Source organism: Falco naumanni, chromosome 3, assembly GCF_017639655.2.
Source record: "Falco naumanni isolate bFalNau1 chromosome 3, bFalNau1.pat, whole genome shotgun sequence".
Taxonomy (NCBI): domain Eukaryota; kingdom Metazoa; phylum Chordata; class Aves; order Falconiformes; family Falconidae; genus Falco; species Falco naumanni.
Genome location: NC_054056.1, coordinates 104,034,255 through 104,049,689, shown reverse-complemented (window position 1 = coordinate 104,049,689; position 15,435 = coordinate 104,034,255). Strand labels below are relative to the sequence as shown.

Sequence of the window (15,435 nt, the reverse complement as noted above, 5' to 3'; positions counted from 1 at the left end):
TATAGCAGCTCTCTTCACCCCATGTGCACACACAACAGTCACATGTACACCAGTCACGTCTGACTGCCCCACCTCTCACCTGCCAGAAAGACAGCGGGACAGATTATTGCTGGGTTTTGCAGGTATTAATTTGCAGCAGCGAGCCTGCCATTCATGGTTTGTCTTTAACAGTTTGACACACCTCAGTCCCTTCCAAGCAACCAAAGCAGCAGAGCCTAGCTTAGAAATCATTTCTCACCTTTCCTCTGTGCAGAGATGATGAACTGGAGGATCAAAGACAGAAAATAGAGTTGAAGAGCATGATTTATGGGTTTTCTTGTAGAAAGTTATATTTAAACGAGACAAATTGCTTCCAAAAATACTTGGTTTTCTTCCTGACCATAAATAAAATCTCAGCAACTAGCTCAGATGTACACGTCTATATCTGGCCCTTCCCATGCTGCTCGGCTTTGTCCTCGTGGTTTGACAGAAGTCCTGCCAGGATCTCTCCCCCTTGCTGAACATGTCTGTGTTCAACACTTGCCTTGGGAAGGGAGCTGTGCGCTTTAGGTGAAAGTTTAAAATTTGGGTGTCTGTAGTTCATTCCAAGAATTACATTTATAAGCCAGAAATGTTCAGCGACTCTGAATGTGTAATTTCAGGTCTAGAAACTGTCAAGTGGTAGTTGCAACAGTAAAGATGATTTGTCCAGCAATATCCAGGGGCCTAGGTGACCTTATGGATGATCTCACATCAAAGGAAAGGAAACACATCCAAGTGCATTTTCTGCAAGTACTCTACAACACTGTGCTCCACTACAAAACTAGACAAAGAGTTGTAACAGTGCTTCCTTGTCTCTTTGGTCACTTGAGGGGTGTTTAGAAACTGGTGATGGTAGCAAAGGACCATCCACTGTACAATAAAATTCGCATGGATAGCCCTCATCAGGTGTGAATGTTCCTCTTTGAAGCTGGCTTCCACAAGCCCCTACTCTGAGGCAAATCACCCGTCAGGTACAGGCAGGCACAACTTTTGCTTGTGTTGCAAGGCAGCCAGGCAGGAGTCCGCTCCATGAAGGTTCCTCCACTAGCAACCTCATGTAACATATATGCTCCCTGACTGCCCCCCTGGCTCTTGTCCAGCTTCCCTAGAGCACAGGGAAGGTGAACTTGGCTTCACATCCATGTAGGCATAGCCTGATTTTCAGCCCTTGAGGCAAAGGCGTCTGTCTATGGGTTTGCTTCTGTAGCACCAAGTTCCCATGACTACCCTCCATATCCTATTTACTCTAGAACATGCTGTTTGAATATGGGTGTGTAGTAGTCTGTATTGTTTGCTCTGAGGCCAAAGCACGTTAAACTTCCCCCCATGACATGTCTGGGGGACAGATGTGTCAGTATGACATCCTGTCTGGGCCACTTTTTGTGAGTTCCATGTGGTTTCTGTTGAGATGGAAACTCTTTCCAAAGCCTCTTTCCCTTTATAGCTCCATTTTCCTGTAATTTGAATATCTGAATTACTATCCTTTCCCCCTTCTCAATAACCATATGTATGTTGTGCATAACCAACCAGCAGGAATTATTCCCTTGTATGGATCCAATGACAGAAAATGCAGATGGTTCACTGAGTGGCAACATTCCCCTACTGCACACTTCCCCGATAGATCTCCTAAGCCCAAATCCCAACCAAGACAAGAGAGAACTGGTGATTGTTTTCTTTGCTACTTCAGATTCTTCAGCAACAAAGACACTAATGAAAAGATGAAGATGCAGCATAAGTACCCCAATCTATTCAATGATTCAGTCATTTGAGATAAACAGAGATCTGAATGCTCACATGGAAGACTGAAGTAAACTAGAGTATACTGTATCTTGTAAAGCATGGTATTTTTCACGGGGCATAAGATAAACTCCAACATATCTGTAATTGGTAAGAAGTTTAATGGTCCAGAAGTCTAAACACCTTGCTGTAAGGACCAGAGCAGAATCTTTTCAGAAGTAGTGTGCCCTTTAGGTAAATAATGCTTATGGCACAAAATAGGTATCCCTGTTTCTGCCCAACAGTGAGCACAGACTCACATGGCTGGTTTATTACAACACTGTGATTCAAGGGCTGTACTAAATACATAGTAGTCCATGTTTTAAAAATTCCATGAAATCTGAGGCATGAGAATGCAAGATAAAGCTATAGAAGGTGAAGACACGGCTGAACTACAGATTTTGATGCTTGGGAGGACTGCGGTGATAGGAGAAAAAATTACAGTGGTTGGATGTGCAAGGGAATGTGTCCTTAGCTTGGAAACCGACGGTGCATTAAGGGAAAGAAACAGGAGACCCTGCATGTCATATGGATGTACCCACATCTGTTAAAAATAAAAAATAATTAAAAAGAAACCTGCCGTACACTTAAGAGGAGAAATGCTACTAAGTAAAGCTCCCAATTTTACCAAGCCAGCCCATCCAGCCATCAGAGCCTACTCAGGCTTTGTTCTTATGGTTTCTAGAAGCAACAGATCTGGAGGAATTACATACCTGTAATGAACTATCTATCTCTAGAGCAGAAAAAAAACTTTCAAAAATGCGTCGTCTCTCTATGGTAAGAGTCATGCTGACATTTTTGTTTTACTCTACCACATACAGCAGTCCAAACTCACAGAGTCTGAATGCAGACTTAATGAAACAGTTAATACAAAAAAGAATTAACTCTCTGTTTACTTGGGAGTGCCAAGGATTTATTGCCCGTTTTATCAATACTAAGCCCTAAGACACAATTCAAATGAGTTCACATGAAATTAGATATAATATAATCCCCACCTGCTCTTCCAGTTGCAATATTCATTTACGAGGCCTTACCCAGTGCATCTTTGTTTGCAATAGTCAGCCCTTTCTTGCCTTTTTTCTTTTTCTTCAGCTTCATGCCAGCAAACAGCCCCTTTCTAAAAAAGTAAAGAAAAGCAATCAGTAAGGTATCTTCAGCCCTTTTCTGAGATGGACTCTAATTTAACTCAAGGAGCTGTTAAGATGGAGTCTTGATTTCCAAGTAAGATCATTATATTTGGATTTTCCTTTTATTGAAAACAAACAAGAGAAGGCTCTGATTTTATAGTACATCTAACTTTGTTTATTTTTAAAATTTGGCTACAGGCAAACACACTGAAAGAAGAACCGAAAGTTCTTTTCAAACCAAAACAGCAAGAGGCAAAGAAAGGAAATCCAAGACAAGTTTCCAACCTACTGACTTCCCACACACGTAATTCTTATACCTGTGACAAGATCAGAGATAAAAGCTTCTCACAAATTACAGGTTCCAGATCAAAAGCAATTTTCCAGTGAACTAAGCAAAACATAAAAGCAATTGTGTTAACTTTCTTGGTGAGCACACCCACTGCAGCAGCAGCACATACACCACAACAGCTTTTGCCATTTCTTTAGTTAGTTCTCACTCCCTCGCAGCGGCAAAGCCGTGAACAGGACTGGACAAGGGTTTCTTCTCAAGCTGTGTTAAAGAAAGGCTTCTGCCCAGCATCAACCCCAGCTACCACTGCGTGGGGCTTTTTTGCCTCCCACTTTTTCCTGTACTGGATTAGGGAATTGATCCAGCTTGAAACCAACTAATGCAGTTAAAGCTTGGTGAGGTCATTTTTCAGATCATAACTGACTACGGTGGCTCTACAGCCTCGTTAGGCCTTCCTTATTCTTCCCATTCAACTCAGTTTTGGCTACAGCGCCTTGCTGGGAGCCTACCATAGTCATCCAGGAATGAGGTGTGTTCATGGGATGAGATGTAGGAAGGGAAGCATGGCCCCCATCTGGTTGCCATCACGGATAAAACATGCCAAGGCATTCAGCAAGGACTCATAGTGCAGTCCTGCTTCTTCGGAAACTGATGGCAAAACTCCCCATGACCCCAAGGCAGTACAGCTGCCCAGCTAAGATAAAGCACCTCTCCCAGTGACAGCACAAGCCCAGGGTGGCTGTTCAGAGGTCTGTGCTGGTTTTCCTTTCCTACTTTACTCTTCTACTGGTCCTTCACCTCTTCAGCGATCAGACAGAGTAGAAAGAACAGTTGTGTTTTGTAGAGTTGGTTTTAAAGAAGGAGGTGAAAGTAAGTATCTCTACAAATGCCATACAGTATTTTCCCTTCAACAAAGGGTCTCTTCTTTTCCTCCCATAGCCCCCAGTCCCTTCTTGGTTGCCAGCCAGCCTCATCCCACCAAACTTTGTTTGCCCCATGTCAGGATCCAGGAGCACTTGTCCTGCAATAGGACACCGATGCTGTTCTGAGATTTTGCAAGAACAGAACAAAGCATGACTACAAGACTAATACCTTTAGCAGTCTGCAATTTACACCTGACCTACTGCTCCAACTTCTGCTCTTCCCAAGAGCTGAGGCAGGGGCTGACAGAGAGGGAAACCTGTGGGAAGAAGGTGGGACTTCTCCCCCTTGCCCCTGAGCAGGGCTCAGCACAGCATCCATTCTTAGCAATGTGGAAGAGAAATACCATTTTCTGTGTTAAAGCTGTGCCCAGAGAGACCCTTTCAACCCAAGGTTTTGGAAATAGGGTGGGAAGCAGCCGGCTGTCCTGCAATTGCCTGCCTGAGAGTTTAAAGTTGGCAGTTTGCACAGTTATCCTTGCACTTCGGGAAAGGACTGGCTACTTTCTATCGTCATGACTTTCTTATCTTTTCTTCCTTTTACAAAGTGTGTGTTTTTAAGCCACATGATTCATCATTTGAGAGGGTGTTGGGGAATGGAAATCAAATCTCTGAGCATTGGAGCGTGCAGTTTAATTTTTCCAGGTTTCTGGAGGTTTGAACCAATGTTTAATAATGACCCTTAGAGGCTGCACATGTTTTTTTCTTGCTGTCAATCAAGATCCGGTAAAACAGTCACGGTAATGCAGGAAACATACACAAAAGTTTTTCCTTAATGGTAAACTGGGCAGTGGTTGGGAGAAGAGTGGGCGATAATAGACTCTTGGCTTTGAATACCTGAACTAAAACAAAAAAAGAAAAAATGGGAAAGAAATCAGTAGAAACAATCCCAGCTTGAGAAGCTATTTTCATCAAATAAAAGCCTGTGGACTTACTGTCTTGAATTAAGCAGACCAACCTGACTTATACTCAGAAATCCAAACTGCAAACAGGTCACTTGGCTTTCTTTGATGGTGAAAATATAAACCCCACTGTTGCAGATCTTAACTGCTTGCTGAAATGAACATAGTTCAGATTTCATATTGCATAGTAGTGAAATATGTGATTCTGTTTGCAGGGAATTTGGTCCTTTTCAATTTGAAGTGTCAAGAACATTTCAGAACACCTTAAAATTTCATTTTGAAATCTTGAAATTACATGGGTTTATATTTTGAAAATATATACTTCTATACACCTCGTTTTGAGAGCTGAAAAATATTCACTAAATCCTCTGCAAATTTGTGTGCAGTGATAGGTTTTAACCCATCTAGAACTTCACTTTTATTAATATATTGCTCTGTACTATTTTCCCAATTATTGGTCACATAATTTAAAGAGGAGGTCTCTGGGCATGATTTCATTCTACAGTTTTCCCAAGGAAACAAATATGCCGCCTATTTAAAAAGGAGAAACAACCTATGCTGCGTGAGAATTTTGTGCTATGAACTCTACTGACAAACAAACCAGGGGATGTGAGTGGGAAAATTAAGGATTTAGTATAAAGGCACTATTTTTCAGGTTCTCTGTTAGCCACAAGCACACAGTGATAAACATTCAGCACATTTTCCGCCCTCCCCCCCCCGCCCCCCCCCCATCATCAAAGAACTTGTTTGCCTAAATTGCTGTAGGAATAAAAATCCACCTGGGGAAGTGCACAGCCTGCCTAGCCCAAACAAGCAGGCACCTACAAGCTGAGCAAACCTGATAGCAACCAGTGCTCAGACATCTGAAATCACCTGCAAACTCAAAGTGCATTTAGCTATAGAGGAAAAGTTACTGCATACTGGAAAGGAAAGCTGATAACGTTCAAAGATGTATTCAGAGCAAGCAAATTAAGTTTACTGACCAGGCCTAAGAGGAATGTCAGCAATGCTGGGCACAATCACAGCAAATGCACAACTACATACCAAAGAATGCCAAAACTGGACCAGTACAAGTGGCAGTGTAGTACCAAAACAAAAAATGTCTTGAGCAAAAAGGAGTCAGATGACAACTGAAGGGAATGGCCATTATTAAAGCCTGATGTGGAAACTGGGCCACCTTCCATGATTTTCATATTTACATAACACTGAAACTTCTTAAAAACAGAACTGCAGTGGGTGCCATAGAGCGACAGAAAGAGCCAAGCTTGAGATCACTCCACAGGTGCCAACAGCAAAATCTGTCTTCAAAGAAAATCAGATTTCAGTCTCAGCTTTTTAGTCTGCCAGAGGTTTGGGCACAGAAAGGCACCAGGGTGCACCTGAGCTCTCCTGCATCCCTGGCCCCACCGGTTACCTCGGCCAAGGGCAGTTGTGACCATGCAGAGAAGTGCCCCTCAAAAGCACCAGGGAGGCAGCAAGCACAAGCCACTTGCAAAGCTCAGCTATGAGAAAGGAGAAGAGCACGGGATTGTTTGCTGAGATGGCAGGGCAGCATTCATTATACACAGGATTTGCCAGACAGAATTTTCTCTGTAAAGGTCTAAGCTAAGTAAATGAAGATTTCAGGGAATGGAGGGTATCAATCCCTCACAACAGAGATGTTCCATCATTTTGATAGGTAAACTGCTTGTCATCCAGTGACAGTGTACTTGCTCCAAATATTGTGTACATAGGTAACATCCATGATGCTCAAAAAAATCATTTAGGCTTCTTTAAAATGTTCAGTGGATACCCTTTTTGCAATAGAAAGTCTGTTCTCTTGGAAAGCAAAAAAGAGAGTAATCTTTCTTCCAATTTCCACAAATGTTCCTTTTCACCACAGCTTCAACATAAATTCAATCGGTTGTTGAAAACTCGGAAATTACTCCTTCCTCTCTCCCCGAGATTGTGAAAAATTTCACAGGAAAATCTTGCCAAGAAGGGAAAGTTTCAGGCTTCCATGCTGTTTCACCAAACCTGATAATGTTCCCAAAGTTATCCACACCCATCTGTCATCCCTAAGCCAGGCATTAAAACTGTGGGCCACCTCTAGGTAGACCCCAGAGATGTCATGAGGAAGGGTCTCTCATGTTCCCCACAGGACCTCCTGGCTGTCAGCAAGGCACAAACATGGCACTGCAAGAACCTGGGAAACCAGGAGAGACTTGGGGCGCAGAAAAAAAATATTTCATCTTGGACCTGCTGAAACCCAGTGAGGTTGTCAGCAGCACTGACAAACTTCAGAGAAGATTAGCCCCCATATGCTACAAGATGCACAAACACAGATAAGGATTTTGCTCCCTCCTGGATCCAACAAGCTAATTTAAGATACAATAAAACAAATTAATGTCCAAAGAGAAGGTGGAGGAGAGTTCCTACACACTACCAACAGGTTTTCTATTATAAATGCCTTGATTAGAAGCAATTAAAAATCAGCCATCTCAGCTAAGCAAGAACATTGCTTAGTTCAAAGAGGACTGAGTCTCTGAGCTCCCTCCACGTGGGGATTGTAAAAAAAGCTGGAGAAAGGACAACTTTTTCTGTTCTGCATATGTACAGTGGCAATGTGGGCCCTAGTTTATGCCTGTGATTCATTGAGGTTTCCCTGCTATAAATAGTAAATAAGAGTGGGACACCAACCATCCCACAGCATTTTGGCTGCACTCAGACCACGTTGGATTTGCACCAGAAATCTGTACATATGAAGGTTCGTTTCCCGTTGCCAGTGAATTAATTTTCATACTCTTTGAAAAAGACTCACAAACTGTGTTCTCCTCGCATCAAGATCTATCCATGGCAGCCTCCAGCTTTCCAGCTTGTTAGCTTTCAAAGAAATCCACTCGTGCCATTTCTTTTTCATTTAATCTGTCCTGTCATCACAGAGGCTTCACGATCTCTTCTTGCACAGCATAATGTTCTCTCAGATATCAAATCATTGCAATTTGCAGTCTAATTTAAATGGAAAGATGGCAAAAAAAAAAACCACTTCAGAGTAGTCCACAAGAGTACAAGTGACCTTACTAAATACTGAATCTCCTTGGAGTTTTTCCACATTGTTTAAACTTAGTTTCTTCTTCCAGAAAAATCCTTCAAAAAAGTCTGTATGCCCAGAGAACTGACATATCAGGAGAGCAGCTTCTTGCTGTGGGAATGGTCACACATCATCCAGAGGCAAATGGGCACTTCTAGGGTGCAGGTAATAGATCACTGTAGATACTTACTGCGCGATGGCAGAAGCCAGTTTTCCGTTGGTTATGAAGTCAGAAGAATAACCTCAGCCCTCTAAACACAGGCATGTGTAGTTCAAGAAGGGATTTTCTTTCCCCTTCCGTAAGGCCCCCTTCTCTCAGCACACTTTTCTTCCTCTCGTTCAAGCAAAACCCCGTCTTGGGCTTAACCTGCATCAGACCGAGGTACTTGTCAAGGTCAGTTTCATAACCATGAGCCTTGGGATGCCCTTCCCTAGTGCTGGTGTGTGAGCCATGCTCCTGGGGGGCACAAAGGAATTAAACCAGGGTATTTGGATTTGGAAACACGGAGGGCAGACACAGAAACAAACCCCATTTTTCCAGTACCTCTCCTGAGACCATCCACAGGTCCTCAAGTGGACAGGAAGAGTGAGCTGCCAGGGCGCTCCTGGCAGCAGAAAATCCTTATTGGAGCAGCTGCTCTGCCTTTCCCCCAGGTCCCTTCCTCCCCGGAAGCAGCAGTCTCAGAAAACTTTCTGGAACTATCAAAATGATTTCGTTCAGGGATAATCAAAGGTTTGTGCAGCTCAGATCTGAGCCAGCTCCAGTGCCTGAAGATTGTAAAGCTATGAGTACGGTCACTGCCATGGCTGAGAAAGTGTTCAAAACTGAAGAAAGAAGAAAAACAGCCTTCAGCCTTCTCACACACAGATGTAAAATTTGTTAGGTTGGTCTATATCTTTGCATTCTGTTATTTGCATTTTATAATGTGGTTTGGTTGGGGTTTTGTTTTTGTTGGTTTTTTTATTTTTTTGCAACTCCTTAAAATTCTGCTTCTGTCAACTTAATTTCATTTTCCAAAGAATTTTGCAGTAGATCAAACAATATTGCACTACGTGGATAATTATCGCTGTGTGATTAGTTCTAATTTTTATCAAACAAACACAAGCAAAAAGATTCTCTAATTCTCTATGTTATAAAAATATTTTCTTTCCTTTTTAAATGCAAAAACATCAGAAAGACTCTCGGCTCATTTTATCCTTCCACAATATGTACTAGTCAATGAAACTGAAAGGAAAAGTAAATTATCTCATAATTTAAACCACTCTTTTCAGAGTAAAACGTAATTACAATATAAAGATGGGGCTTCCAAATAAAAAGCCTAATCCATCTAAACTATAACAGAGGCATAACTGTTTAACTCTGAAGCATCTTTTATTAAGCTAGTATGTCATTTGTGATAATAAATGAAGTCCCAGGGAAGCAATGTATTGCATTACATTTAATTGTCATAGACAGCTGGATAAAATAGATTCTGTGTTCTTGAACACACAGAGAGCAAAAAACATCTTAATGATGGTTAATGATGTACTCATTTCATGCCTTCTTTTCTCAGGATTACAGAAGTTAATGGAAGATTTTGCCTGTTTATTCATTTAATGTATCTCTTTTGCTAGTGCAGGGTTGCTTTGTACAGTGTATTGTCAGATACTTTATCCCAATTCAGTAATAAGACTCCCTTTATCTCAAAATCCATTACTTCTGCTGTGGTTCTTTCACAGCTGAGGGCTCTCACTAGCTATCTTAACTTGTTTCCATTTTTCCTGATTTCCCACTGGTTCTGCTGTTGTAACAAGTCTAAGGATTTGCAATGGAAAATCTTCAGCTCCTCAAGGGGGTGAATGCACAGTCCTGTATGATAAGCTGCTATTTAAAAACCACCTGTGGCACACGCACAAGTATCAGTTCTGAAGCTTGGGGTTTTTCACACCTATGTGACTACGATATTCTAGGTCTTGTCTCAACTATTGGTATCTCATCAATAAGAAAATAAAATTACAAGATGCCAATACAGTGGTCAACATTATTATACACTAACTCTGTACAATCAAGAACAGGCGCTACATCAGCTATTGCAACTCAAGAAAGAAATTCTGCTGCCTTTGTGGATAATTCTCTGTAAAACTTCAGCTCATCGCGCTGCAGCAGTCAAAAACTGAAAGCAGCCATTAGGAAGTCTAAGAAATTAGACCAAAATATGACAGGGAACATCATATGCCACTAGATTACTGCATTTTGACTACTGCTTGCTGCTTTGATGGCCCGTCTCAAAAGGAACTCAGAACTTCGCAACGTGCAGAAAACACTGGTAAGTGCGATCAGAGGATGGTAGTTGCTCTTGGCAGGGTCTATTCAGCCTGCAAAAGAGATGACAGCCTGTGTTTTTAAGGTGGTGCAGTAAAAAGAACTAAGCATGCCTGAGAAGCACTGAACTGGCAAATCAGACTCAAGGAGATGGTCCTGGAGTCATCACCAGTGGTCTCCAAAGTCAGCAGCTCAGTGTGCAGCATCAGTAAAAAAAGCCAACACGGTGCTGGGTGGATGTTGTCAGGATGGGTACTAGGAAGAAGGCAGTGAGTGTCATTTTGCCTCTAAAACACTGGTCAACCTGAATTATTCTTTGATCCTGTCTCAGGATCTTGTGTGTGTTCACATCTCACATACTGTGCATGGCTTTGGTCTTCCCCCTCAAGGAAGAAAACAGGGTTAGAGGAGGCACAGAAAAAGGGTGGAGAAGCCACCTTATGAAAGGCTGAAACAGCTGGGGCTCTTTGTTTGGAGAAGGGATGACTCAGTGGGAATAGGATCAAAGTTTATAAACTTAAGCTGGTGAATAAGGTGAAGGCAGAGCTGCTTGCTACTCAGCAAAACCCACAACACTAGAATGAGGATGCATTTGTTGGAACAAGTCTAAAGATATTAAAAGGACCAGACAGGGATGTAATCATTAACACTTGTGATAAAAACGTTCTGGATGCTGGGAGGAATGGATCACAGAAAGTAGCCAGGTTCATGTGCTCTCCCTGAATACCACCTCCTTTTGCCACGGCTGGAGACAGAGCACCATGCCAGATCGATACTGGATCTGACCTCATGGGGTATTTCTCATATTCTGGTGGGTCCCTCATCATAAATACCAGATCTGTGCATGGCTGGGTCACCTAGAAGTCATGCTAGATTCCATTCAGGTATGGGCTCGTTACCACATTTCTGTCAGAATGATCAAAGCACACAATACAAGATTTTTCCAGAATTATACCTGATCCAGCATAAAGCCTGACAGTGAAAAAAAAGTCATCTTGAACGGTTCATCCCCAGTTAGCACAGGTTCGTGTGATCACCATGTTCTTGAGAGGTACCTGGATTTACTATATTGTCTAACTGCAGCTGAAGTGGCATTTGGAATGATGAGTGACATGGAGAGAGGAACAGATAAAGAGTTTCTCGGTTTCAGTCCTGAGACGACAAAACAGGAACACTCAATGACATTATCAGGCAATGAATTTAAAAAAAATTAGCATCAGTGTTCTTCAATGAGACACGTAAATCATGAGACATGTTGCAAGACAGTTTGTTGAGATCAAGGAATTCTAAGAGTTTTCAGGTAAATTTATGGAGTTTGTGGCCACAGGGTCTGGTATTTATCCAGCTCATAAACTCCCTAAGTGCATGGAACTGCTAAGGGTGAGATTACTTGCTCATACACGTTTCATAGACCCTTTTCCCAAGTATCCACACTTGGCCCTTCTTGGAAGGCAGAAACTGAGGTGAAGGAGACTTTACAGTTTGATCTAGTTGCTTCCATGTTTTTAGCATTTCAGTTAAAAAAATTATTATTTCCCTAGATGCTGTTATATACAGAATGAGTAAAAGATGGTCTGGAAGAGGAAATACCAGGTGTATTCAAACACACTCTGCACAACCTATAATTTGAACTTTTTAATTGTGCACAGTTCTGCCACAAATGATCTTAAAAGATCTATGAAGGCTTCAGAAATAGCAGCACCACAGCACAGGACCTCTGCAAACACTGAACATCTACCCAGGCACATGCAGCCTTGGTTCTTTAAAATCCTGTCCCTTCTGCAGTAAAGCGATGACTTTTTATTGACACATTTAGCATTTTTACACACCCCGAGCCATGACAGCAAAGAAGTCACATCCTGAACAGATGCAAAGTAGCAGTCATATTCAACAACTTTCCTTAAGTCAGTGCACAAGAGCCGGGTAACAGATCTACTAAATACTAACATATGTCTACAAAATAAAGAATGCAGTCATCATACACAAGGGGTTCATTTCTCCTGTTCCTGCACCACTTCTTGAGAGTCCTTTCCTCCCTCCACAGGGACCTTAAGCCATCACCTGCTGGTCTCAGAAAGTTTTCCCTTGATTTTGTGCAGGTAGAAAAGATTAAAGAAAGCACAAGGCAGTATTGAATAGATAAATACCAGGAATAATAATCATGTCTGCTAGGAGCAGTTAAACAAGCATTTAAGGACCTGTTTATTTTTTTTTCTTTTTCCTTCAAGAAGTCTTTAAATACAATTAGCTGAATTTAACTCAAACCTTGGAAGAATTAGACATACCTGTGGGCCTGAGGTGCCACTGATGAGGGTTCCATCCTGCTATTTTTCTTGCAGTCACTACCTTTTACATCGTGAGCAGGCTCTCTAAGCTTATATTTGCATTCAAGTTTGCTACTTGCTGGTAGCAAATGTGGTACTTGGTTAGTCAAGTTGGTAAACACTGAACAAGAACAAAGACTTAGCCCTGTGCAAACATTAACTCCTCTGGCTCTGCAGAGACCTGCAGGAGCAAGCCAGAAAGCCACATGCTGCCCTCGAGCAACAGCTCCAAGCTCAAAGGATGCCGAGATTTTCACACCCACCAAGACACCTTGGAAAGGTTTGGACGTCAGACTAAGCAGACACTGTCTGGAAAAAACAGGCCTATTTTAACTATTCGTGTATTTACGTCCAGTTATTATTTAATAAGAACAGAACAACATTTCTTTTTCTCTATTTTCTCACTTTTTCCACCCATATCTTGCCTGACCTCTCTATTGCAGCCCAGTGTACAGAGCTCCTGGATTGCGGTTCCCCCTTCTACTGTCTTCCCAGTTAAAAGGCTTAATGTAAACTTTCACATTATTCACAGCTGTTGCCTCCAGCCTCATATGTACAGCTACCTCCTTGACATTTCCTCTTGGACATGCTCCACTCCTTGCTGAGAACAGGTTACAGAGGCACAAGATCTCTTTTGTTCTGCACTTCCCACAAGACCATTTTCACACAGTTCCTACCTTTGTCTGACGGGAACTGACCTATAGAGAAGAAAGCCTATTACTATGAGGCTGAGTGTCTCCAAAGACACCTTTGGAAGGAAGTGTTTGAACCCCAGCAGAGTGGAGGGATTCATTCTTCCCAAGACGCATAATTAAGTTCCCTGCTGTGATGAAGTACCCATACCATGCAAGGCATCAGTAGTCTTACTGGAGTGAGAAATATAACAGAGAAATTGAAATGACATTAGGGAGCTTAACCCAAGCGATCAGCCAGGTGCAAAATTCTGCATCCTTTCATTTCTTTTGGGTGACTTTTGGGAGACAGCTGCCTCTGCAGGTCAGGCTTATTTGCTCTGCCTCGTTTCAACAAGGTACGAGCTTCCAGCCTAGCTGTCCAGAAGCTGCCCTGCCCTTCACTGGCACCAATCCCATCCTTGTTTGACTTGAGTGGTTGGGCAAAGCTCTCCTAGGAGGAAAAATGGTAATTAAATCAGGTATCTCATACAATCCTATATCTTTAAAAAGCACATGCAAAATCCCCTTTTCTCCACTGGAACAGAAAACTAAATGCTTTTTTTCTTCATTCACACTTCTGAAGTTTGCAGTCAGCCCCGAGGTCTTATTCTGGCTTTCTCTGGGAGTGCTTTTTTTTCAATTTCTTTTCTTACTTTCTCTTATCTTCTTTCTTTTTCTAATGTAAACAAGCCACCATAAGAAATAGTAATAAGGACAGAAATCACCAGCAGGGCATGCCTTAGGTTTGGGTGACATGCCTATGCCCCAGGGGGTTACTGTTGCTCTATCTACCTAATTCCCTTAAAAGGTTTAGCTTTTTCAATGAAAGGAATGAGCTAAGGAAGGGTATAGCAACGTGTATAATAGCACATCTAGTCTGGGCAGATTTGTCTGATAGCAAAAAAGCACGGTCCCCTAGGACATGCCACACAACACTGCCACTTCAAAGCACATTCACCAAAGCCAGGTTTTAAAGCACTCTGTTTCTAGATGAAATCCTAAACACCATGAGCAGCCAATGAGCCCTCCCAGTGGAGGCTTGCTCACAGTCTGGCAACATTTAAAAAAGGAAAAAAAGAAAACATAATTTAAAAAAAAAATCCATTTTTTCATTTCATGACTTCCAACCCCATCTCTCTTGCAGGGCTGAATTCAGAAATGATTCATTACCAATACAGAATGGTTTTGCTACCTTACCCAAAAATTTGCCACTGAATAAGCTGAACGGGCAGCTCTACAGGAGAAAGGTCCTGGGCACCCCGAGTACCCACCAGTTGCTGATCAATTTTTCTCGCCAGCAGGCAAGCAGGCAAACAAACTCTCCTTGTGAAGGCTGAGAGCCTCCCTTGCCAGGCTACAAGCCATCTCCATCATCCAAACAGCTTCTTTGCTAACTGCACAAAGCATCCTGAAGCACCTGAAACAAGCCAGCAAGCCTTCTCTTTGCTCAGCTGGAAACAGTGGCTCTACCCTGAGCACCCAATTAGTACTTGAGTAGCAAAAGAATTAGTACTTGAGTAGCAAAAGCTGAGGTGACCTTTCAGCAGCTGCTCTGACCTAATTGGGACTTTTTTCTCTTTCTCTCTCATTCATTCTTTCTCAGAAAGTGCTGGGGTTTGCATTTTATGAATCTGAGGCCAAGCAAAAACTCCCTTGTATTTACAAATAGGGTGTTTCTCTGAGCTACCTGATAAATCAAGGTGGGGGCTGTGCCCAGCACCAAGTTATCAGATGTAAAGAAACAGAAAGCTTACATAAGGGGAGGTTTTCAATAGTCAATACATTTTAAAAGTGACTCAGCTCCTCTTCTCTTATAAAACTGTAGACCAGCCCTGGGCTAAGCCAGGCTTCCAGTGGAAGAGAAGGGATAGCAAGAAAGTTGAGATACAGAGTCTATTTCCAGCCTTATTCCTGCCACATCCATAAAGTTAAATAGCTTCGGGTGGTCTGGCAAGTTAATGGAATTAAAATATTTACCTATCCAATGGGAAGAGCATCAGGAGACTTAAGTGTTGTTTTAGAAGTGCTCT

General features: G+C 42.2%; 1 protein-coding gene across 1 annotated transcript in view; it reads right to left on the bottom strand.

The window, feature by feature from the left end:
- The window catches only part of FER1L6 (fer-1 like family member 6), an 82,150-nt gene extending 69,423 nt beyond the window's left edge, over positions 1–12,727 (bottom strand). Inside the window, 2 exon segments of the mRNA XM_040586684.1 lie at positions 2,832–2,914; positions 12,693–12,727. Coding sequence (XP_040442618.1) covers positions 2,832–2,914; positions 12,693–12,727 — 118 coding nt within the window.
- Between the last annotated feature and the right edge of the window lie 2,708 nt (positions 12,728–15,435).